At 40.9% G+C, this 23,713-nt stretch overlaps 1 protein-coding gene across 1 annotated transcript in view; it reads right to left on the bottom strand.

Moving 5' to 3' along the window:
- Positions 1-22,852, bottom strand: part of Ns2 (nucleostemin 2) — a 39,810-nt gene extending 16,958 nt beyond the window's left edge. Inside the window, exons 1-6 of the mRNA XM_071695785.1 lie at positions 22,742-22,852; positions 19,356-19,462; positions 8,774-8,912; positions 6,432-6,550; positions 3,597-3,734; positions 2,980-3,108 (exon numbers count right to left, since the gene is read on the bottom strand). Coding sequence (XP_071551886.1) covers positions 2,980-3,108; positions 3,597-3,734; positions 6,432-6,550; positions 8,774-8,912; positions 19,356-19,442 — 612 coding nt within the window. The 5' untranslated portion in view covers positions 19,443-19,462; positions 22,742-22,852. The remainder of the gene's footprint in view (positions 1-2,979; positions 3,109-3,596; positions 3,735-6,431; positions 6,551-8,773; positions 8,913-19,355; positions 19,463-22,741) is intronic.
- Between the last annotated feature and the right edge of the window lie 861 nt (positions 22,853-23,713).

The following is a 23,713-nucleotide window of genomic DNA, read 5'->3' as shown; positions in this document are numbered from 1 at the left end:
TTGTACTTCTCTTTGAGATAAAGTTGCCTAAGGATGTTGTCATTAGTCCCTTTTTCACATCCAACTATGATCTTGACTCATGATTCCAGTTAAAACACTCTTATTGAATGCCTCAAGGACCTTAAGTCCCCAAACTATAATGTTATCTGGCTCAATGTCTGTCTCCCAACTATCACACCTTTCCTCTATTTTGCCTATTACTCTGCTAATTCTACAAATTTTATATCTTACTTCGACTATGTATGCTTCTGCCACCCACAAACCAAGATTCACTACTTCAGGGGTTTTAATGTTTGCCATAAGGAATGGCTGAATTCCTACCATATGGATGGTGTAGGGATTGAAGCCATCCTGTCCTCCATTCTCAAAGATTTGGAGCATATTATCTCCCACCCTACCCATACTCCTGACTGCTGTGACCACTCTCCTAATATTCTGAATTTGTTCCTCACCTCTAGTCCATCTTGCTATAACTGCACAATCTCACCCCCAATCGGTTCATCTGATCAAACTCTTATAAATGTATCTCATTTAATGGTAACTCCCCTTCCAGCATATCCTTCTTTAGAGTAAATACTGGCACCTCGACAAAGTTGACTGGAATTACTTGCATAAATTCTGACTTTCCTTGGGTAAATTACTGACATTTATGTGGTAATGCTTCTGTCTCCATCAAATGTGTGGCAGAGGTTATTCTTGTGGGAATGGAAGCATTTATCCCTTCTTTCTTCACAACAACCTCTTCTTCCAATTCATGGTTCAACCAATCCTACTCTGAGGCCATTCAGGCAATGGGTCAGGAATACTGGGCTTGAAAAAACTCATTCTAATGACTCCCATTCAGCTTTTATCACTGCAAGCTCATTATCCATCAGGTAAGGTGTTCCTTTATTGAAAAGAAATGTGATATCCTCTCGATGTCATCCAATGATAGGTCTTTCTGGTCTTTAGCTAGGGGCATCTCTAACAATAACAGTTGCTTTACCTTTCACTCATTTTACCATTCTAATGATACTTTATTATAACTCTCTCCCAAAGATTAAGCAACTTTCTTTGGTTCCCATTTCTCCTCTAACTTCACCTTGGATGACTCTAACATCTCTTTACCCCCTGATGCTCCTCTTACTAATCCTATGCCCCTTCACGTAATCTCTCTTTGGATTGTCTGAAAAGCGCTTCTCTCTCTGGACAAAAGCAAGGCTCATAGTCCTACTGGCATCTATCCCCATGTACTGATAAGAGTGTGCCTCTGAACTTGCACTTGTGCTTGCTTTTCTGTTTCGTTTCTGTTTAAAAACCAAAACTTTTCCTTCTTCTTGGAAAAATGAGTTGATACATCCCATCCCTAGGAAGGGTGACCAGTCTAACCCTTCTAACTACTGTCCTGTTGCTTTGACATCTACCATTTCCAAAGTCTTTGAAATCCTCTTCAACTCCCATATCCTTAGACACCTCGAAACTCAGTCTTCTCTATGATCACCAGCATGGCTTCCATATGGTGAGATCCACTGGTGATATTCTTTCCTATCTTACTAATGTCTGGTCATCATCCATGAAAGATTTTGGAGAGATATATGTAGTTGCCCTAAACATATCCAAAGCTTTTGACTGGATGTGACATTGGGGTCTCATCTCTACGCTACCCATTTTTTGGTTTCCCTCCCTCACTTCGCTCCTTTAGATCTAGCTTTCTCTTGACCAATCTACCTCTGTGGCTGTTGATGATCAGCCTCACAACCTTTTTTCCACCAACAGTGGTGTCCCTCAAGGTTCTGTTCTGTCCCCTACACTTTATCTCCTTTTTTTCAACAACTCACTTCCACAAATAACCGAATGCACTCATAAGCCGACAACTCAACACTGCACTCATCCATATACTTCAATTCTGTCCCTTCTTCTCTTACTCCATCTGCACCTCGTCTTGACATAAATTCCTCAATGAACTCGGACAGGAAAGCTCAGTGGTGTAGATGAAATCTAACCAACTTTAATGCCTCCAAGATCCAGTTTCTACCCTTCTCTCTACTGAAAAACTCCTCTTAAGTCTCATCTCACTTCTGATCATTCTGTAATTCCACTTTTTGAATCAATGAACATACTTGGTATTACTGTAACATCCACTCTTTCTTGGAAATCCTACATGATGGAAATAGCAAAGTCTGCCTCAAACCTTTTATTCTTCTGAGCAGTTGCTTTGTTCATACAAGGGACTGATTTGTCCTTGTATGGAGGACTGCTCTCACATCTGGTGTGGTTCTAGCACTAAATCCTTACTTGACAGAGTTGAGTCAAAAGCGGTCCAACTTACAAACTCTAACAGGACTTCCAAACTTGAATCTCTCACAACAATGTTGTTTCACTTTCCCTCTTCTATAAGTGTTACTCTGGTTTTTGCTCCCAAGAACTGGCTACCTGTGTGCCCCCACCACTAGCCAGACAATGCAATACTAGGCAAGCTGCTGTGTCACATGACTACTACATGGCTGTTGGCAACTAAAGGGTAGGCCATTTTGATAACTGTTTCTTTTCCTACACCTCGAAGGTCTGGAACTCTACCTTCTCATGTCTTTCCCAATAACCATTACCTGGTACATTCTAACACACAGCTTTTTCATTTCCTCCAAAATTCATAAAAATACTTTCCCTTATCTCTTCTCTTCCCTCTCAAAATCCTCTCTATATTTCAATTAAGGCCTAGCCTTGATGTGGACTGAGAGAGAGAGAGAGAGAGAGAGAGAGAGAGAGAGAGAGAGAGAGAGAGAGAGAGAGAGAGAGAGAGAGAGAGAGAGAGAGTCAATTTAGCTGTACTGGGTTTCCCCACATAAAGGAAGTCTAAACCCCACAAACTTGATGCATGATTACCTCTCAATTTCATGACAGCTTAAATTTTTGTATACAACTTATCATTATCAAAGTAAAAGTTAAGGCAATAAAGTAACAGTACTTGGAAATAACTCAAAACGGCAAATGAAGACTTACTTTAAGAAACCATTCTGGTGGAAGATCATGCGAGTCTGGGGCCTCACGAACTAGATCCCTATCCTGCTCTGCATCATATTTTCCTATAGCTTCCTCAGCAGACTTTGCATATTGAGTGAAATCTCCGTACTGTAAAGATGAAAATGTTTACATGCTTATCTCTTATATGAATTAGCTGGTTGATCAGAAATCAAAAGCTGCCCGATACAAAATACTGGACACTTCACGAACAACAGTGCACACATAAATAAACTGCAAGTGATACACGAGTCAAAACATCTATCTATTACACAATGACAAAAGAATGAGAAAGAAACAGTGGACAGAAAGCATAAATCAACTATTGGGCTGATGAAAAAGGATAAAGAACAGTAATTGAGCAACAGAACAGAGACCAGGGGACACTACAGCACAGGGACATTAATCTTTACCAAGTGAAACTATAGAGACAGCAATATACTTAGAGACAAAGTTATCTCAGAAACACGTGGAGTACTTGATGCTACGTTTTGCAGGGTGCTAAGTATTCATGACCATCACATGGAAAGTTTCAGAGGGGCCTCCCTCCTTGTACCTGTCTATAAAACTGTACACAAAATCAGTTTCATAATACCAACCTTTAAACTTGGCTTCTTCCTTGTCTTTTTCTTACCAAACACACTCTCAAAGGGTTCTGTATCCAGGAGATGCACCCGAGCATTTTTGGCTTTTTCATCAAGCAAAGAAATAGGTAGCATTGTTTTCCTCATCACAACCTGTGAATAGAACAAATTCTTGTACTTTTCAAAAGTAAAGACTCTAACACTGATTATCACCAACTCGATGCTATGAAATAATCAGACTATCCTAGAATGTCCAACCCTTGCAATACTGCATGGTTATTGGACAACAAACTTGTAACATTTCTAATTCAAATGTAATTACATTTTCAGTGTAGCTTCCCACAGGATATGCTTGCCATCTGTGTGCTCCCATACCACAACAATCCTGGTAAGAATTAATACCGTTTTTCTTGTTGTCTTTAACCAAATTTTTTTTAATTTCGTTTTTGTTAACATTTCATATTATAGTGCTGACTATGCTAGAATTTGATAAGAAAAAGAAAGGAGATATACTCCTCAGGCCACCTGAGTTGTGGGAATACAATATTTGCCTACCTACACCAAAATGAATGTGGCTAGCAGCCATGAGCTTAAAGGTCAGAAGCCTTACAGTTCACATAATATATCATGTTGGTTGAAAATTTCTCTGTTTCTGATGCCACTGGTTCTGAGTTGCCATACATTCAGTATATCACAGGGATTCTGTGGAACAGAAATGTTTGTTTGTTAGAAGTGAGAGTGTACAATCTGTGATGCTATTTGCTACCTGTTTGTACTGGAGGTGAAGGGGTTTGTAATGGGGTTTTGGGAGCTGCTATCTGAGTGGTTGCTGTACTGCCAATGTTCTAAGTAGTCTGTAATGGATGTCTGTGATGTGCAGTGGAGCAATACTAGTGAGTGCAGCAGGAGCATCTGATGGAGTCAAGGTATTTGGAGATAAGCATTTGTCACTGTGGGTAGAGGTTGTCTAGGGTTTTGGTTAATGAAACCAGTTTGCATTAGTAATTGGAAGATGATGACCAAGACCATCTCCTACCACTGGAAAAATATGTGAATGTATAAAATGTCTGGGCATTACCCTGAGGCTGTGCTCCAAGTCAAAGAAGGGATACAAACATGCATCAGTGAGGCAGTGCCAGGAACAAAGAAATAGCCTCATTCACTCACAGCCACTGTCTAGCTGTTAAGTATCAATACAATGAAACCAGAGTTCCCTATCCAAAATTAGGCCACATAAACCTTTCCATGGTTTCCCCAACCACTTCATATACCTTGTCTTCCCAAGGAACCTACATTGCTACAATTTGCTCTATCCCTTGCTTCATGCCCTCCTGCATGTTCAGGTCCCATGTCTTCAAAGCATCTTTCACTCCACCCTTCCACCTCCTCCTTGGTTTTCCTTTTTTCCTAATTCATTCCATTTCCAACAAGTATATCATATTACTCATCCTGTGCTCACTCATCCTCCCCATTAAGTCCAAACCATAAGTCCAAACCATTTCTACATATCCTCTTCAACTCGCTCATACCTACTCCTACTGCCAAGCCTCTCTATCATTTCTTATTCAATCATTCCTTCTTACACCATATATTACTGCTGTCTACTGCTCCAACCAGTTTGCCAAAACACAGGGCTAGCACATAGCACTCACCACAGGAATAATCTTGAGTTACGAAGAATGAGTTGTGTGAGTTAAATTCAAATCTATGAAGAATGAGTCGTACGAGCTAAGTGTTGTCAAATAATATGTGTGACAAGGAGACATCACACTGTATGTCTGTGGACAGAAAGCCAGCAGTCACATGTGAGTGAGGAAGAAAATAAGACAGCTACCAGAGTCAGAGGAATGTAACTTGAAAACCTCTAAAGTGCTGGCTCATTATGCAGCCATCACTAAATCTCCCAATACCCAGGTGGACAGCATCAGTAATAAACCTCCCTGGTCAGGGTCTACCTTCTAACTACTAATTAAGTCAACTGGATATTTAAACAGAGGCAGAAAAGTTTAGCATATCAACTGATATTGGCTGCTCTTCTCTATGAGCACATGGACTGGTGTCAGCTGTCATCTGAGGCTTAACAAAAAGACAATCTAGGAAATTAAATAAACATGTAATTTTCCCTGCAGAATTTGTCAACTTTCCCCATTATTCCTTTCCAATTAGCAGATATGAATGTTTCCATTTTCATTTAGGAAATATTGGGGTTCTCCTTTGTAACCACAGCTCTGGAGAGAACAAGTTGTAAATGGCAGCCAGCCAGTATACATGCCATGTGCCATACATCAGATACGAGTAATACAATGCTTGGTTCATTTCTCTGTCACGATGGGTCTGACAGGCTTTTGGCAAAAAGTTGCATAGATATTTTTTGGTTGCCCAAGCTAACTAATCTTAACAAATCAAGAAGCTTATGTCATTAAGGCTCTTTAAGTACTGAAAAAACTGGATAACTATAACATCAGTTACAGAAAATGCTGTTAACTGAGGACAATATACCCGAGAAAATGGCAAACATAGTATTTTCAAAACTATATCTTCATGCAAATTACATTTTCTGATGTGAAAGCTCAAAGACAAAAATACTATCCTTCATGGGAGTTGATAAAACTTGAAATTTGTGACAGATTTCTATAGGTGACGGCAGGCTTCTGAAACTCCTACTGTATGGAAATGCTTATGACTAAGACTTCTGGAAACAGCTTATATCATAAAAGGAAGATTGTCTCTTCTTCATGTCTGGCCTTCAGCTACAAAATATTAATTTGCCAGAAGAAGAGAGTAATCATATATTAATATATTTACTTAAAAAGGTACTATGCTTCTACAATTAATACATATAAAGCTAACCTGATAGGGATCTTTCATGACTTTACCCATCTCCTCTTGAAAAGTTTGGAGAGCCTTCTGGCCGATCACCCTGGTATTACCAAACCAACGTTGATGTGGTTCAACACGAGCCTGTGTACCTGTTACAAAAGTATATCACAATCTCATAAGCACATCCTAAGCATATCATCAGCATCATTTAAACAATTATCATATCATATCTATGGACCTCTCTGATGTAGCAGCTAGTGTTGCCGACCATTAAGCAATTACAGGCCACCCAGGGGTCAAGTTTGCATGCTTTAAATTCCAGAAGGAGCAGCCAGTATACAATTAACCCAGGTGTTCATTTTCCTCTATGGGTTGGTCGATAAAATCAGTATTTTGCTTGAGCAAGGGTATACATATTGATTACATAGGAAATGAAAGGTTAAGTGAGAAGTGCGTAAAATAAAATAAAAAGAAGAATGCGGATGAGTGAGCTACAGTTTGGACATTTTTTACTTTTTTAACACTGGAGGCTCCCACTCATGGACAAGAATCCCCATCAATGCTAGGCCTTAGCTGAAATATATGGATGATTAAGAAAAGGAAAAAGAGGAAACAAAGAAGAGTACTTATGAATTCTGGAAGTGAAAAACCTTTTGGTTAATATGTGCCTAGTTGTAGTAGTTATTGGGAAAGACATGAGAGGGTAACAAATTCCAAAGCTTCAAGGTGTATGGAAAGAGAAACATCAAAATAGCTCACCTAAGAGTTGCCAACTGCCACAAAGTAATCATGTGATGCAGCAGCTTCCCAAGTATTGCGTAGTATAGCTAGTGGTAGGGGTACACAGGCTGCCAGCTCTTGGGAGCAAAAACCAAAGAAATACCTATGGAATAGGGGAAGTGAACCAACATTGTGGAGTAGGGTATATGGGTCAAGTTTTGAAGTTAGCATGGGAGAGTTCATCAGACAGACCACTTTTAACTGATCTCTGTCAAGTAAGGATAGATCTAGAGCCACCCTTGATGTGAGACCAGAACTCCATACAAAGATGGATCTATTTTTTGTATAAACATAGCAACTGTAATGAAGAAAAAATACTTTGACATCTAAGCAGGACTCCCAGTTTCTTAGAGGCAGACTTACCTACTTCCATAATGTGAGGTTTCTACGACAGAGTGGATGTTCCAGTTATGACAAGTATGTTTTCTGAGTCAAGAGGTGGAATTATGGCACTGTCAAAGGAAAGGGGAAAGCTGTGAGGAATTTTCAATTGATAGACAGGTAGAAACTGGGTCTACAAGGTGTTAAACTTGACCAGATTTGTCTACCTCAATGAAATATCCTGTCCAACTCTGAGTTTACTGAGGAAGTTGTATCGAGATGAGATACAGATTGAATGAGAAAAGAAGTAGCATTGATGGATGTGGAAGAATGCAATGTTGGGTTGTCAGCATATGAGTGCATTTGGTTATTTGCAGAAGAAACAAATTGTTGATAAAAAGGAGAAAAAGTGTAGGGGACAGGACAAAAACTTGAAGGCTACCATTGTTGATGAAAAATGACTGGCCAGAGATGAGGCAGCAAAGTGAGGGAGGTAAGCCAAAAGAGGTGAGCTCAGACGTGTGACCTCAATGCCACACTCTGTCAAAAGCTTTAGATATATCAAGGGAAACTAAATAGGATTCCCCAAAATCTTTCAGAGATGATGATTAGATGTTAGTAAGATAGGAGACATGTTAAAAATGGGTATGTCTGTATGTCTGAAGGTATAATAGTCCCACCATTATCATATGCATGTGAGACATGGACTAAAGATAAGACTGTGGGGAGGAAAAAAAAATGAGAGAGAGAGAGAGAGAGAGAGAGAGAGAGAGAGAGAGAGAGAGAGAGAGAGAGAGAGAGAGAGAGAGAGAGAGAGAGAGAGAGAGAGAGAGAGAGAGAGAGAGAGAGAGAGAGAGAGAGAGAGAGAGAGAGAGAGAGAGAGAGAGAGAGAGAGAGAGAGAGAGAGAGAGAGAGAGAGAGAGAGAGAGAGAGAGAGAGAGAGAGAGAGAGAGAGAGAGAGAGAGAGAGAGAGAGAGAGAGAGAGAGAGAGAGAGAGAGAGAGAGAGAGAGAGAGAGAGAGAGAGAGAGAGAGAGAGAGAGAGAGAGAGAGAGAGAGAGAGAGAGAGAGAGAGAGAGAGAGAGAGAGAGAGAGAGAGAGAGAGAGAGAGAGAGAGAGAGAGAGAGAGAGAGAGAGAGAGAGAGAGAGAGAGAGAGAGAGAGAGAGAGAGAGAGAGAGAGAGAGAGAGAGAGAGAGAGAGAGAGAGAGAGAGAGAGAGAGAGAGAGAGAGAGAGAGAGAGAGAGAGAGAGAGAGAGAGAGAGAGAGACTCACCTGGACTAAGTCTGTTCTGGAATATTGCATCCTTAACAATCTTGCCCCGTCTGTTGCGTTTGGCTTTCCCAGTACGGTACATTTGCAGCCGCTTAATAGTTGCCTTGTCCCTTGCATAAGGAGCACCTCGAAGGTTCACCTACAGAAAGATGAATATTTGTATGTGCATCTCAAAGCATCAAGTAAACTTTCAATTTAACACAATTTAATGACAAAACACTGTGGAGTACACAAATGTCATCTCTAAACCAAGGCTCCTAACCTGTTGCTCACAAGCAATGCTATGTTACTGAACAGTCTGCCAGAGCTGTTCTTCAACTTTTTTTTTTCAAACTTGAAATTTTCACCCTTATGTGGAAAACAAAAATGGCTAAAGCAACAACACAAAAATTCATTTGCAAAACTATCAGATGAACTACAGGGTTCACACTAAATATCATTACACAACTGATCCTTGGGTTATGGGAAAAAGAACACTTTTCAAGTATTCCCTGCATATCCTAAAAGGTGAATAAGAGCTTTAGGAAAGGGTAGTTGGAAACAGTTCCCTTTTTGTATTCAAATCTATAAAAGCTGAAACACAAGATTTAACTGAGGAGTGCTCATCCTCCTCAAGAGCTCAGGCTGAGATGTCTAAAAGTGTTTGGATGTAACCAAGATGGGAAGAAGGGAAAGATTAATAGTAAGTTTGAAGACGGGAATTTAGATGTTCTAGCTCTGAGGGCAACAAAGCTCAAGGGTAAAACGGGAGAAGGGAAGAGTGGTTTTGGGAATATCTTAGGGGTAAAGTCATGTGCTAATGTGAAGGAAAGAGCTGAGGATGGGGTAGCAATTTTGCTGAAGGAGTTGTGGGAATGTGTATGAGAAGTGTTAGGAAGTGAGCTTCAAACTGAAGTAGGTAAAAATGAAAGTGGGTTACAAAAGTTGGGTAGTTGTTAGAGCTTATGTACCTGACTATAGAAGGATGATGAAGAGAGGTTAGTGCTTAGAAGCTGATGAGCAAGTGCATCAGAATTTTTGTTGCTAAAGGTAAGGTATCACTTATGGGTGATTTGAATGTGAAAGTGGGTAATGTGGCAATTGATCGAGGGTATAATTGGGGTAAGGTGAAAATAAATGATGAGCAACAAGTTGTGTGCTGAAATGGGACATGTGACTGAGAATATCTGTTTAAAAAAAAAGACATACACAAGCTACATGAAATAGGAAAGAAGGTAATCAGGCATTACTGGATTATGTACTAATCAATAACAATACAAAAGAGATTCATGGATGTGAATGTGCTCAGAAGGGCAGATGGTGGGATGGGTAACCATTATCTGGTGGAGGCAATTAAGAAGATTTATAGGGGCTTTCAGAAAAAGGGAAATGATAAGGGTGAGAAGTGGATGGTGAAAGTAAGCAGAGAAAAGAGGTATATATACAGAAATACTTGTATGGGTCCTTTTTTTTTCAGAAAAAAAGAGTGAATGTTGGGGTGAAGAGGGTGGTGAGAGTAAGTGAGCTTGGGAAGGAGACTTATGTGAGGAAGTACCAGGAGAGACTGAGTACAGAATGGAAAAAGGTGAGAACAATGGAAGTAAGGGGAGTGGGGGAGGAATGGGATGTATTTAGGGAATCAGTGATGGATTGCGCAAAAGATGCTTGTGGCATGAGAAGAGTGGGCGGTGGGTTGATTAGAAAGGGTAGTGAGTGGTGGGATGAAGAAGTAAGAGTATTAGTGAAAGAGAAGAGAGAGGCATTTGGACGATTTTTGCAGGGAAAAAATGCAGTTGAGCGGGAGACATATAAAAGAAAGAGACAGGAGGTCAAGAGAAAGGTGCAAGAGGTGAAAAAAAGGGCAAATGAGAGTTGGGGTGAGAGAGTATCATTAAATTTTAGGGAGAATAAAAAGATGTTCTGGAAGGAGGTAAATAATGTGCGTAAGACAAGGGAGCAAATGGGAACTTCAGTGAAGGGCGCAAATGGGGAGGTGATAACAAGTAGTGGTGATGTGAGAAGGAGATGGAGTGAGTATTTTGAAGGTTTGTTGAATGTGTTTGATGATAGAGTGGCAGATATAGGGTGTTTTGGTCGAGGTGATGTGCAAAGTGAGAGGGTTAGGGAAAATGATTTGGTAAACAGAGAAGAGGTAGTGAAAGCTTTGCGGAAGATGAAAGCCGGCAAGGCAGCAGGTTTGGATGGTATTGCAATGGAATTTATTAAAAAAGGGGGTGACTGTATTGTTGACTGGTTGGTAAGGTTATTTAATGTATGTATGACTCACGGTGAGGTGCCTGAGGATTGGCGGAATGCGTGCATAGTGCCATTGTACAAAGGCAAAGGGGATAAGAGTGAGTGCTCAAATTACAGAGGTATAAGTTTGTTGAGTATTCCTGGTAAATTATATGGGAGGGTATTGATTGAGAGGGTGAAGGCATGGACAGAGCATCAGATTGGGGAAGAGCAGTGTGGTTTCAGAAGTGGTAGAGGATGTGTGGATCAGGTGTTTGCTTTGAAGAATGTATGTGAGAAATACTTAGAAAAGCAAATGGATTTGTATGTAGCATTTATGGATCTGGAGAAGGCATATGATAGAGTTGATAGAGATGCTCTGTGGAAGGTATTAAGAATATATGGTGTGGGAGGCAAGTTGTTAGAAGCAGTGAAAAGTTTTTATCGAGGATGTAAGGCATGTGTACGTGTAGGAAGAGAGGAAAGTGATTGGTTCTCAGTGAATGTAGGTTTGCGGCAGGGGTGTGTGATGTCTCCATGGTTGTTTAATTTGTTTATGGATGGGGTTGTTAGGGAGGTGAATGCAAGAGTTTTGGAAAGAGAGGCAAGTATGAAGTCTGTTGGGGATGAGAGAGCTTGGGAAGTGAGTCAGTTGTTGTTCGCTGATGATACAGCGCTGGTGGCTGATTCATGTGAGAAACTGCAGAAGCTGGTGACTGAGTTTGGTACAGTGTGTGAAAGAAGAAAGTTAAGAGTAAATGTGAATAAGAGCAAGGTTATTAGGTACAGTAGGGTTGAGGGTCAAGTCAATTGGGAGGTGAGTTTGAATGGAGAAAAACTGAAGGAAGTGAAGTGTTTTAGATATCTGGGAGTGGATCTGGCAGCGGATGGAACCATGGAAGCGGAAGTGGATCATAGGGTGGGGAAGGGGGCGAAAATTCTGGGAGCCTTGAAGAATGTGTGGAAGTCAAGAGCATTATCTCGGAAAGCAAAAATGGGTATGTTTGAAGGAATAGTGGTTCCAACAATGTTGTATGGTTGCGAGGCGTGGGCTATGGATAGAGTTGTGCGCAGGAGGATGGATGTGCTGGAAATGAGATGTTTGAGGACAATGTGTGGTGTGAGGTGGTTTGATCGAGTAAGTAACGTAAGGGTAAGAGAGATGTGTGGAAATAAAAAGAGCATGGTTGAGAGAGCAGAAGAGGGTGTTTTGAAATGGTTTGGGCACATGGAGAGAATGAGTGAGGAAAGATTGACCAAGAGGATATATGTGTCGGAGGTGGAGGGAACAAGGAGAAGAGGGAGACCAAATTGGAGGTGGAAAGATGGAGTGAAAAAGATTTTGTGTGATCGGGGCCTGAACATGCAGGAGGGTGAAAGGAGGGCAAGGAATAGAGTGAATTGGAGCGATGTGGTATACCGGGGTTGACGTGCTGTCAGTGGATTGAATCGGGGCATGTGAAGCGTCTGGGGTAAACCATGGAAAGCTGTGTAGGTATGTATATTTGCGTGTGTGGACGTATGTATATACATGAGTATGGGGGTGGGTTGGGCCATTTCTTTCGTCTGTTTCCTTGCGCTACCTCGCAAACGCGGGAGACAGAAAAAAAAAAAAAAAAAAACTCATCTCCCATATCTTTAAACACCTCACAACTTACAGTATTCTCTTTGATCACCATTATGGCTTATATAGGGTGAGATCTACCAGTGATACTCTTTCCTATCTTACTAATGTCAGGTCATCATCCCTGAAAGATTTTGGGGAGTCATGTGTAGTTTCCCTAGACATACCTTAGGCATTTGTCAGGGTGTGACATTGGGGCCTCATCTCTAAGCTCCCCTCTTTTGACTTCCCTCCTTCATGTCAAGCTTCCTCTCTTGCTGATCTATCGCTGTGGTTGTTGGTGGATCAGCCTACCCACTTTTCTCCTCAAAAGCAAATTCCCTCAAGGTTCTGTCCTGCCCTCTACACTTTTTCTCCTTTTTTTTTTCGATTATTTCCTCTCCTCCACAAATAATCCAATGCACTTATATGCTGATGACGCAACAATGCATTCACCTACATCCTTCAATTATGCTCCCTCTTCTCTCACTCGATCTGCATCTCGTCTTGACATAACTTCCTTAATAAACTCACATTTAGTATATCTCAGTGGGGGGACACAAAATCCTGTTAAGTTTAATGCCTCCAACACCCAGTTTTTACCCATCTCTATTGAAAATACCTCACAACTCTTGTCTCTCCTTGATGGTTCTGTAATTCCACCTCTTGACTTGATGAATATACTTGTTATTTTTGTAGCATCCACTCTCTCTTGAAAACCCTACATCAGAGGAATAGCTAAGTCTGCCTCTAAGAAACTGGGTGTTCTGTTTAACTGTCAAAACTTTTAATATGAACAGTTGTTCTGTTCATACAAGGAAGTGATTCATCCTTGTGTGGAGTACTGTTCTAACATTTGGGGGGGGTTCTAGCTCTGCATCCTTACCTGACAGAGTTAATTAGAAAGCAGTCCACATTATAAACTGTTCCAGGTTAACTTCCAAGCTTGACCTCTTTGCCCTTCACTGCAATGTTGATTCACTTTCCCTCTTCTATAGGTATTACTTTGGTTTTTGCTTCAGAGAAGTGGCTACTTGTGTGCCCACACCACTAGCTAGACCACACAGCAGCTCACGGGTGGGCCGTTTTGATACCTGCTTCTTTCTCTCAAACATTTCATTTCCCTATTTACAGCCCATGCCTCACAGCCATATAATATAGTTGGCAATACTATTCTTTCAAATATACATACACATATATCATAAAGGAGTATGAGTGGATGGGTCTTTCTTTGTCTGTTTCCTGGCGCTATCTCACTGACAGAGGAAACAGCAATCAAGTATAACAAATAAATGGTAAGAGCCATGCGAAAGATGAAATCCGACAAGGCGGCAGGATTAGATGGTAATGCAGTTGAATTTATTAAGAAAGGGGTGACTGTGCTATTGATTGGTTGGTAAGTATGGATCATGGTGAAGTGCCTAAGGATTGGCAAAATACATGTATACTGCCATTGTACAAAGGCAAAGGGGATAAAGGTGAGCGTTCAAACTATAGAGGCATAAGTTTGTTGAGTATACCTGGAAAATTGTATGGGAGGGTATTGACTGAGTGTACTTTTAGAAGAGGTAGAGGATGTGTGAATCAGGTGTTTACTTTGAAGAATGTATGTGAGAAATACTTAGAAAACAGATGGATCTATGTGCCATTTATGGATCTGGAGAAGGCATATAATAGAATTGATAGACATGCTCTGTGGAAGGTATTAAGAATATATAGTGTGAGAGGTAAGCTGCTAGAAGCAGCAAAAAGCCTTTATCAAGGGTGTAAAGTATGTGTACAAGTAGGAAGAAAGGAGAGTGATTGGCTCCAAGTGAAGGTTGGTCTGTGGCAGGGGTGTGTGATGTCATCATGGTTGTTTAATTTGGCTATGGACGGGGTGGTTAGGAAGGTAAATACAAGAGTTTTGGAGGGAGGGGTGAGTATGCAGTCTGTTGGGGATGAGAGAGCCTGGGAAGTGAGTCAATTGTTGTTCACCGATGATACAGCACTGGTGGCTGTTTCAAGTGACAAACTGTAAAAATTGATGACTGAGTTTGGAAAAAAGTGTGAAAGGAGAAAGTTGAGAGTAAATGTAAATAAAAGCAAGGTTATTAGGTTCAGTAGAGTTGAGGGACAAGAGAGCTGGGATGTGAGTTTGAAAGGAGAAAAACTGGAGGAAGTGAAGTGTTTTAGATACCTGGGAGTAGACTTAGCAGTGAGTGGAACCATGGATGTGGAACTGAGTCATAGGATGAGGGGGATGAAAGTTCTGGAAGCGATGAAGAATCTATGGAAAGAGAGAACTTCATCTCGGAGCAAAAATGGGTATGTTTGAAGGAACAACAATAACATATGGTTGCAAGGCATGGGCTATAGATAGGGTTGCATGGAGGAGGGTGGATGTGTTGGAAATGAAATGTTTGAGGACAATATGCGGTGTGAGGTGGTTTGATCAAGTAAGTAATGAAAGGGTAAGAAAGATGTGTGGTAATAAAAAGGGTGTGGATGAGAGAGCAGAAGAGGTTGTGTTGAAATGGTTTGGACATATGGAAAGAATGAGCAAGGAAAGGTTGACAAAGAGGATATATGTGTTAGAGGTGGAGGGAACAAGGAGAAGCAGGAGACCAAACTGGATGAGGAAGGATGATGGAGAGAAAAAGATTTCAAGCATTCTGAGCCTGAACGTGCAGGAGGGTGAGGCATGCAAGGAATAGAGTGAATTGGGATGACATTATTGGAACCACTATTCCTTCAAACATACCCATTTCTGCTCTCCGAGATAATATTCTCGCCTTCCACACGTTCTTCAATGCTCCCAGAACCTTCGCTCCCTACCCCATCATGTGACTCACTTCTGCTTCCAGAGTTCCATTCACTGCTAAATCCACTCCCAGATATCTAAAACACTTAACTTCCTCCAGTTTATCTCCATTCAAACTTACTTCCCAATTAACTTGTCCTTCAACCCTACTGAACCTAATAACCATGCTCTTATTCACATTTAATCTCAACTTCCTTCTTTCACACACTTTACTAAACTCAGTCACCAGCTTCTGCAGTTTCTCACACGAATCACCCATCAGTGCTGTATCATCAGCGAACAACTGACTCACTTCCCAACCTCTCTCATCCACAACAGACTGCATACTTGCCCCTCTCTCCAAAACTCCTGCATTCACCTCCCTAACAAACCCATCCATAAACAAATTAAACAACCATGGAGACATCACACACCCCTGCCACAAAATGACATTCACTGAGAACCAATCACTTTCCTCTCTTCCTACACGTACACATGCCTTACATCCTCAATAAAAACTTTTCACTGCTTCTAGCAACTTGCCTCCCACACCATATACTCTTAATACCTTCCACAGAGCATCTCTATCCACTCTATCATATGCCCTCTCCAGATCCCTAAATGCTACATACAAATCCATCTATTTTTCAAAGTATCTCTCGCACACATTCTTCAAAGCAAACACCTGATCCACACATCCTCTACCACTTCTGAAACCACACTGCTCTTCCCCAATCTGATGCTCTGTACATGCCTTTACCCTCTCAATCAATACCCTCCCATATAATTTCCCAGGTATACTCAACAAACTTATACCTCTGTAATTTGAACACTCACCTTTATCCCCTTTGCCTTTATACAATGGCACTACACACGCATTCTGCCAATCTTCAGGCACTTCATCATGAATCATACATACATTGAATATCCTTACCAACCAGTCAACAACAGTGTCACCACCTTTTTTAATAAATTCCACTGCAATACCATCCAAACCCGCCACCTTGCCAGCTTTCATCTTCCACAAAGCTTTCACTACCCCTTCTCTCTTTACTAAACCATTCTCCCTGACCCTCTCACCTGCACACAACCTCACCCAAAACACCCTATATCTGCCACTCTATCATCAAACACATTCAACAAACCTTCAGAATACTCACTCCATCTTCTCACTTCAACACTACTTGTTATTACCTCCCCATTTGCCCCCTTCACCGATGTTCCCATTTGTTCTCCTGTCTTACGCACTTTATTTACCTCCTTCCAAAACATCTTTTTAATTCTCCCTAAAATTTAATGATACTCTCTCACCCCAACTCTCATTTGCCCTCTTTTTTTCACCTCTTGCACCTTTCTCTTGACCTCCTGCCTCTTTCTTTTATACATCTCCCAGTCATTCGCATTACTTACCTGAAAAAATCTCCCAAACGCCTCTCTCTTCTCTTTCACTAATAATCTTACTTCTTCATCCCACCACTCACTACCCTTTCTAATCTTCCCACCTCCCACCTTTTTCATGCCACAAGCATCTTTTGTGCAACCCATCACTGCTTCCCTAAATACATCCCATTCCTCCCCCCACTCCCCTTACATCTTTTGCTATCACCTTTTTCCATTCTGCACTCAATCTCTCCTGGTACTTCCTTACACAAGTCTGCTTTCCAAGCTCACTTACTCTCACCACTCTCTTCTTTTCTTAAAGCCTCTACAAATCTTCACCTTCACCTCCAAAAGATAATGTCTAAACATCCCTTCTGTTGCTCCACTCAGCACATTAACATCCACAAGTCTCTCGTTTACACGCCTATCAATTAACACGTTATCCAATAACGCTCTCTGGCCATTTCTCCTACTTCTGTATACTTATGTATCTCTCTTTTTAAACCAGGTATTCTCAATCACCGGTCCTTTTTCAGCACACAAAGCTACAAGCTCTTCACCATTTCCATTTACAACACTGACCACCCCATGTACACCAATTATACCCTCAACTGCCTCATTACTCACCTTTGCATTCAAATCACCCATCACTATGACCTGGTCTCGTGCATCAAAGCTGCTAACACACTCACTCAGCTGCTCTTAAAACACTTGTCTCACATGACCAGGTGCATAGGCACCAATAATCACCCATCTCTCTCCATCCACTTTCAGTTTTACTCATATAAATCTAGAGTTTACTTTCTAACACTCTATCACATACTCCCACAACTCCTGCTTCAGGAGTAGTGCTACTCCTTCCTTTGATCTTGTCCTCTCACCAACCCCTGACTTTACTCCCAAGACATTCCCAAACCACTCTTCATCTTTACCCTTGAGCTTCGTTTTACTCAGAGCCGAAGCATCTATGTTCCTTTCCTCAAATATACTACCTATCTCTCCTTTTTTCTCATCTTGGTTACATCCACACACATTTAGACACCCCAATCTGAGCCTTCGAGGAGGATGAGCACTCCCCGCATGACTCCTTCTTCTGTTTCCCCTTTTAGAAAGTTAAAATACAAGAAGGGGAGGGTTTCTATCCCCCGCTCCTGTCCTCTTTAGTTGCCTTCTACAACACGCGGGAAATGCATGGGAAGAATTCTTTCTCCCCTATCCCTGGGGATAGGGAATATATGCAATATCTCTAGGATCATTGAATAAAACTTATGCTACTAATGATTTTACCTTAACTAATACCTAAATTATACTTGTTTATATAATCATCCTTTGACTTCCTGATAGTATATGTATAGCACTGCATTGGCAACAGGCCTCTGGGGAAGAGAATTTCTTTACTGTGCCATCAATGTCAAAGCATTTTTCAAAGCCCCAGTACCAACACACGAAGGTTTTCCTGATAACTGTACATATGCTCCTTGACTTATGATGAGGTTAAGTTCTGATAAACCCATTGCAAGTTGAAAATGTTGTATGTCGAAAATACATATAATACTGTACATCTAACCTACTGAACATCACACCTTAACCTAGCCTACCTTAAATGTTCTCAGAACACTTACATTAGCTTACAGCATGACAAAATCATCTAAAACAGAGTCTATTTTATAACATTGTTGAATATCTCATGTAATTTATTGAATACTGCACTGAAAATAAAATAAAAAACAATGGTTGCATGGGTACTCACCAATAAAGTACACAGTTGAGAGCACAGTGAGCCTGAAGAATGTTAGAAGCATATAACATTAAAACTAACTGCTAGATGATGAGGATGCCACATTGACAGGGTCATCAATTTCAAATGAACTGCTACATGATGAGGATGCCACATTGACAGGGTCATCAATTTCTTCTGATGAGGCTCAAGAATAGCTTGTAAAAGACACTAAGGCATCGACACTTGATGGTTTAGATTTCTTCAAGGAGATATCATGCTGACTATATAGTTTTCCTTTTGTTCATATCTCTAGAACAAGCAAGAACATCCTATATCTGCCTGTCAGTTCTTGTGAATCTCTCATAACTGCAGACCATTTCTTCTAACACTGGTACATCTCTGCTGATAGCAGCAAATGCCTTGGGTATAACTTCATGTTGGGCAATTATCTGTAATTTCATCTCAAGAGTAAATGCCTTCCTCTTCTTCTCACCAGACGCAGGAGACAGAGATAGGCATTTTGTAAACACGATGTGATGCGAAAACACAAAATAAAAAAATGCTGGCAACAGTAAACTGCAGAGTAATGGATGTTTACTCTCACAATCCATTGGCTGACTGGAAATTGCGGCTTACTGTCAATGCACATCATCATGAGAGAGTAACGCACCACATAGTGCTAGCTCAGAAAAAGATAAAAATTCAAAATTCGAAGTATAGTTTCTACTGAATGTGTAATGCTATTGCACCATCACAAATTCAAAAAATCATAGGTCAAATCACTGCAAGTCAGGAGTCATCTGTATATACAAGTACGTCATTGACGATAACATAAATTTACTCAATATACTGAAAAATGGCAAGCTCCGCACTTTATCCTTACCTTATCACGTGGCCGATCAGGATTCATGGAACTGGTGGATTTGGAAAATCCCTCCTTCTTCTTGGCTCTTTTGATAGTCTTCCCCATCTTGCTGTCTTCAACTTAACCTGGGGCAAACCAATATGACATTTAAAGTCTAAAATGAACTTCTGAATATGCAAATGATAATAAATATAAAAAACAAACATGTAGGCAATTCCATCAGTCTTGAAAACTGTCAAAGCCTTGCCTGTGAGATAACCAGACTCTCTGTTTCCAATTTTATCAAAAGTTTTTATAGGTAATAGGCAAATGATCATTTTGAGATTTTTTTATTTTTTTTTTTGCTTTGTCGCTGTCTCCCGCGTTTGCGAGGTAGCGCAAGGAAACAGACGAAGAAATGGCCCAACCCACCCCCATACACATGTATATACATATGTCCACACACGCAAAATATGCATACCTACACAGCTTTCCATGGTTTACCCCAGACGCTTCACATGCCCTGATTCAATCCACTGACAGCACGTCAACCCCGGTATACCACATCGATCCAATTCACTCTATTCCTAGCCCTCCTTTCACCCTCCTGCATGTTCAGGCCCTGATCACACAAAATCTTTTTCACTCCATCTTTCCACCTTCAATTTGGTCTCCCACTTCTCCTCGTTCCCTCCACCTCTGACACATATATCCTCTTGGTCAACCTTTCCTCACTCATTCTCTCCATGTGCCCAAACCATTTCAAAACACCCTCTTCTGCTCTCTCAACCATGCTCTTTTTATTTCCACACATCTCTCTTACCCTTACGTTACTTACTCGATCAAACCACCTCACACCACACATTGTCCTCAAATATCTCATTTCCAGCACATCCATCCTCCTGCGCACAACTCTATCCATAGCCCACGCCTCGTAACCATACAACATTGTTGGAACCACTATTCCTTCAAACATACCCATTTTGCTTTCCGAGATAATGTTCTCGACTTCCACACATTCTTCAAGGCTCCCAGAATTTTCGCCCCCTCCCCCACCCTATGATCCACTTCCGCTTCCATGGTTCCATCCGCTGCCAGATCCACTCCCAGGTATCTAAAACACTTTACTTCCTCCAGTTTTTCTCCATTCAAACTTACCTCCCAATTGACTTGACCCTCAACCCTACTGTACCTAATAACCTTGCTCTTATTCACATTTACTCTTTAACTTTCTTCTTTCACACACTTTACCAAACTCAGTCACCAGCTTCTGTAGTTTCTCACATGAATCAGCCACCAGCGCTGTATCATCAGCGAACAACAACTGACTCACTTCCCAAGCTCTCTCATCCCCAGCAGACTTCATACTTGCCCCTCTTTCCAAAACTCTTGCATTCACCTCCCTAACAACCCCATCCATAAACAAATTAAACAACCATGGAGACATCACACACCCCTGCCGCAAACCTACATTCACTGAGAACCAATCACTGTCCTCTCTTCCTACACGTACACATGCCTTACATCCTCGATAAAAACTTTTCACTGCTTCTAACAACTTGCCTCCCACACCATATATTCTTAATATATTTGAGATGTACAGGTACAATCTCACACACCCAGGATGCTTGGACTAAACCACTGCCTAATTTTGAGATTTACTGGTAAGAGTGATTAATTAATGTAAAGCTACAAAATAGATCAATAAAACCTGCAAAAACCAATCTTAACCTCTCTTGCATTTAAGATTAATCTTAATGATCAATATTTTAAGTGAAATATACATCATATCCCCAAATGAGCACCAAGAAATTGATGCCTAATGTCGGTAAATAGATAACAGACCAAGCAACCATGCCATCCTCAGCAACAGACAAATCAAATGCTACTATACATCTATCATTTAGGCAACTAGTTAAAGTTTGTTGACTTTCTACATGTTCTGTTAATATCTGACAAGTGTGTTTCTTAATTTTACATAAATTAATCACCTATTTCTACTAATACACAGAACACTTAGTACCAACTTATTAAATATTCATTCTCTCCTCAATGTTGACTGTCAACACTTTGTTTATTCAATTAAGTGATAGCAAAAGTAGAGGGGAAGTAACAACTAATCATTCACATATAAACACCAAAGTTCAAAACACACACCTTTTCCATCTTGAAATGCTGCAAGTCACGTCATTAATTATTGACATTTCATACATATTTTATGTAAAAGATGAAAATAATCAACAAGTAACTATTTCCTCCCTTTTCCCCCTAGAAATAGACCCCAAATCGTACCACTTGTTCCAATCCTTTGAAAACAATTAGTTCTTCCATCTCACAACAAAAAACACGAATGAAAGGTCTGGGCCTTGATTTGGTGATGTCTGGGACTGGATCCTCTAACGAGGAGGGTGAAAGATGTGCATGGATGTAAGCGGATCTTAGGCTGTCCCTAGCATTATCTCACCAACATGGTAAAATAATCAAACATGAAAGAAGAAAGAAGAAAAACTCCTCTCATGTTTTTATAAACTCCAATTACATTGTCTATTACATTCTTTTTCTCTTAAATCATAAGATGCACATGACCACATAACGGGTGACACAGATGACTAGCTACATAAAGGGTGACACTGCTGTCTAGCCACATAATGGGTGACACTGCTGTCTCGCCACATAATGGGTGACACAGTAGTCTAGCCACATAATGGGTGACACTGCTGTCTGGCCACATAACGGGTGACACTGCTGTCTGGCCACATAACGGGTGACACTGCTGTCTCGCCACATAATGGGCGACACAGTAGTCTAGCCACATAATGGGTGGCACAGTAGTCTAGCCACATAACGGGCGACACTGCTGTCTCGCCACATAACGGGTGACACTACTGTCTAGCCACATAACGGGTGACACTGCTGTCTAGCCACATAACGGGTGACACATGACTAGCCACATAAAGGGTGACACTGCTGTCTAGCTACATAATGGGTGACACAGCTGTCTAGCCACATAAAGGGTGACACTACTGTCTAGCTACATAACGGGTGACACAGTTATCTAGCCACATAACGGGTGACACTGCTGTCTAGCCACATAACGGGTGACAGCCGCCTTACCACACAACGGGTGACACAGCTGTCTGGTCATATAACAGGTAACACAGCCGTCTGTTATCATAACGGGAAACACTATCTCGCCATATAACGGGTGATATATACCTATGAAGCCACAGAAAAAGGTAACGCAGTCGTCTGATTTCACAACGGGTGACAACCGTCTGGCCACATAACGTGTGACACACACTGCTGTGTAGCAACGTTATCTATACTACATCTCAGGTAGAATATAACGCCTAATAACACACGTTACTGAACTGAACTTAGTAACAAGTAACTAACGAGCGTAATCAAATGGAGATGATACTCACAAATAACTGTATGAGGTTATAAAGTTGCTATGGCTCTATGATCGTACAATGTCTCCAATGTTTACAACACGTGTGTCGGTCGGTTAACCTCACAACACCGGTGAAACTACATTCACTTCACAGTTTTTCATCTGCTTCCTTAAACAACTATGTCTTAAATGCAATTACAGTAAATTTACGGAAATATCATAGTGCACTGTAAAAAGTATAATATGGCTGGACTTTCGTCTTTAGCAATCGCATCCCAACCCTCATAAATTTCATCAAATCTTTGCCATTTTACTAATACACACGCACACACACACACACACACACACACACACACACACACACACACAGATATCTATGTATCTATCTATCTATCTGTCTATCTATCTATCTATCTATCTATATATCTATATATCTATGTGAGAAATACTTAGAAAAGCAAATGGATTTGTATGTAGCATTTATGGATCTGGAGAAGGCATATGATAGAGTTGATAGAGATGCTCTGTGGAAGGTATTAAGAATATATGGTGTGGGAGGCAAGTTGTTAGAAGCAGTGAAAAGTTTTTATCGAGGATGTAAGGCATGTGTACGTGTAGGAAGAGAGGAAAGTGATTGGTTCTCAGTGAATGTAGGTTTGCGGCAGGGGTGTGTGATGTCTCCATGGTTGTTTAATTTGTTTATGGATGGGGTTGTTAGGGAGGTGAATGCAAGAGTTTTGGAAAGAGGGGCAAGTATGAAGTCTGTTGGGGATGAGAGAGCTTGGGAAGTGAGTCAGTTGTTGTTCGCTGATGATACAGCGCTGGTGGCTGATTCATGTGAGAAACTGCAGAAGCTGGTGACTGAGTTTGGAAAAGTGTGTGGAAGAAGAAAGTTAAGAGTAAATGTGAATAAGAGCAAGGTTATTAGGTACAGTAGGGTTGAGGGTCAAGTCAATTGGGAGGTGAGTTTGAATGGAGAAAAACTGGAGGAAGTGAAGTGTTT

This window comes from Panulirus ornatus, chromosome 58 (genome assembly GCF_036320965.1).
Source record: "Panulirus ornatus isolate Po-2019 chromosome 58, ASM3632096v1, whole genome shotgun sequence".
NCBI classification, from domain to species: domain Eukaryota; kingdom Metazoa; phylum Arthropoda; class Malacostraca; order Decapoda; family Palinuridae; genus Panulirus; species Panulirus ornatus.
This window is presented reverse-complemented; position numbering and strand designations above follow the sequence as displayed.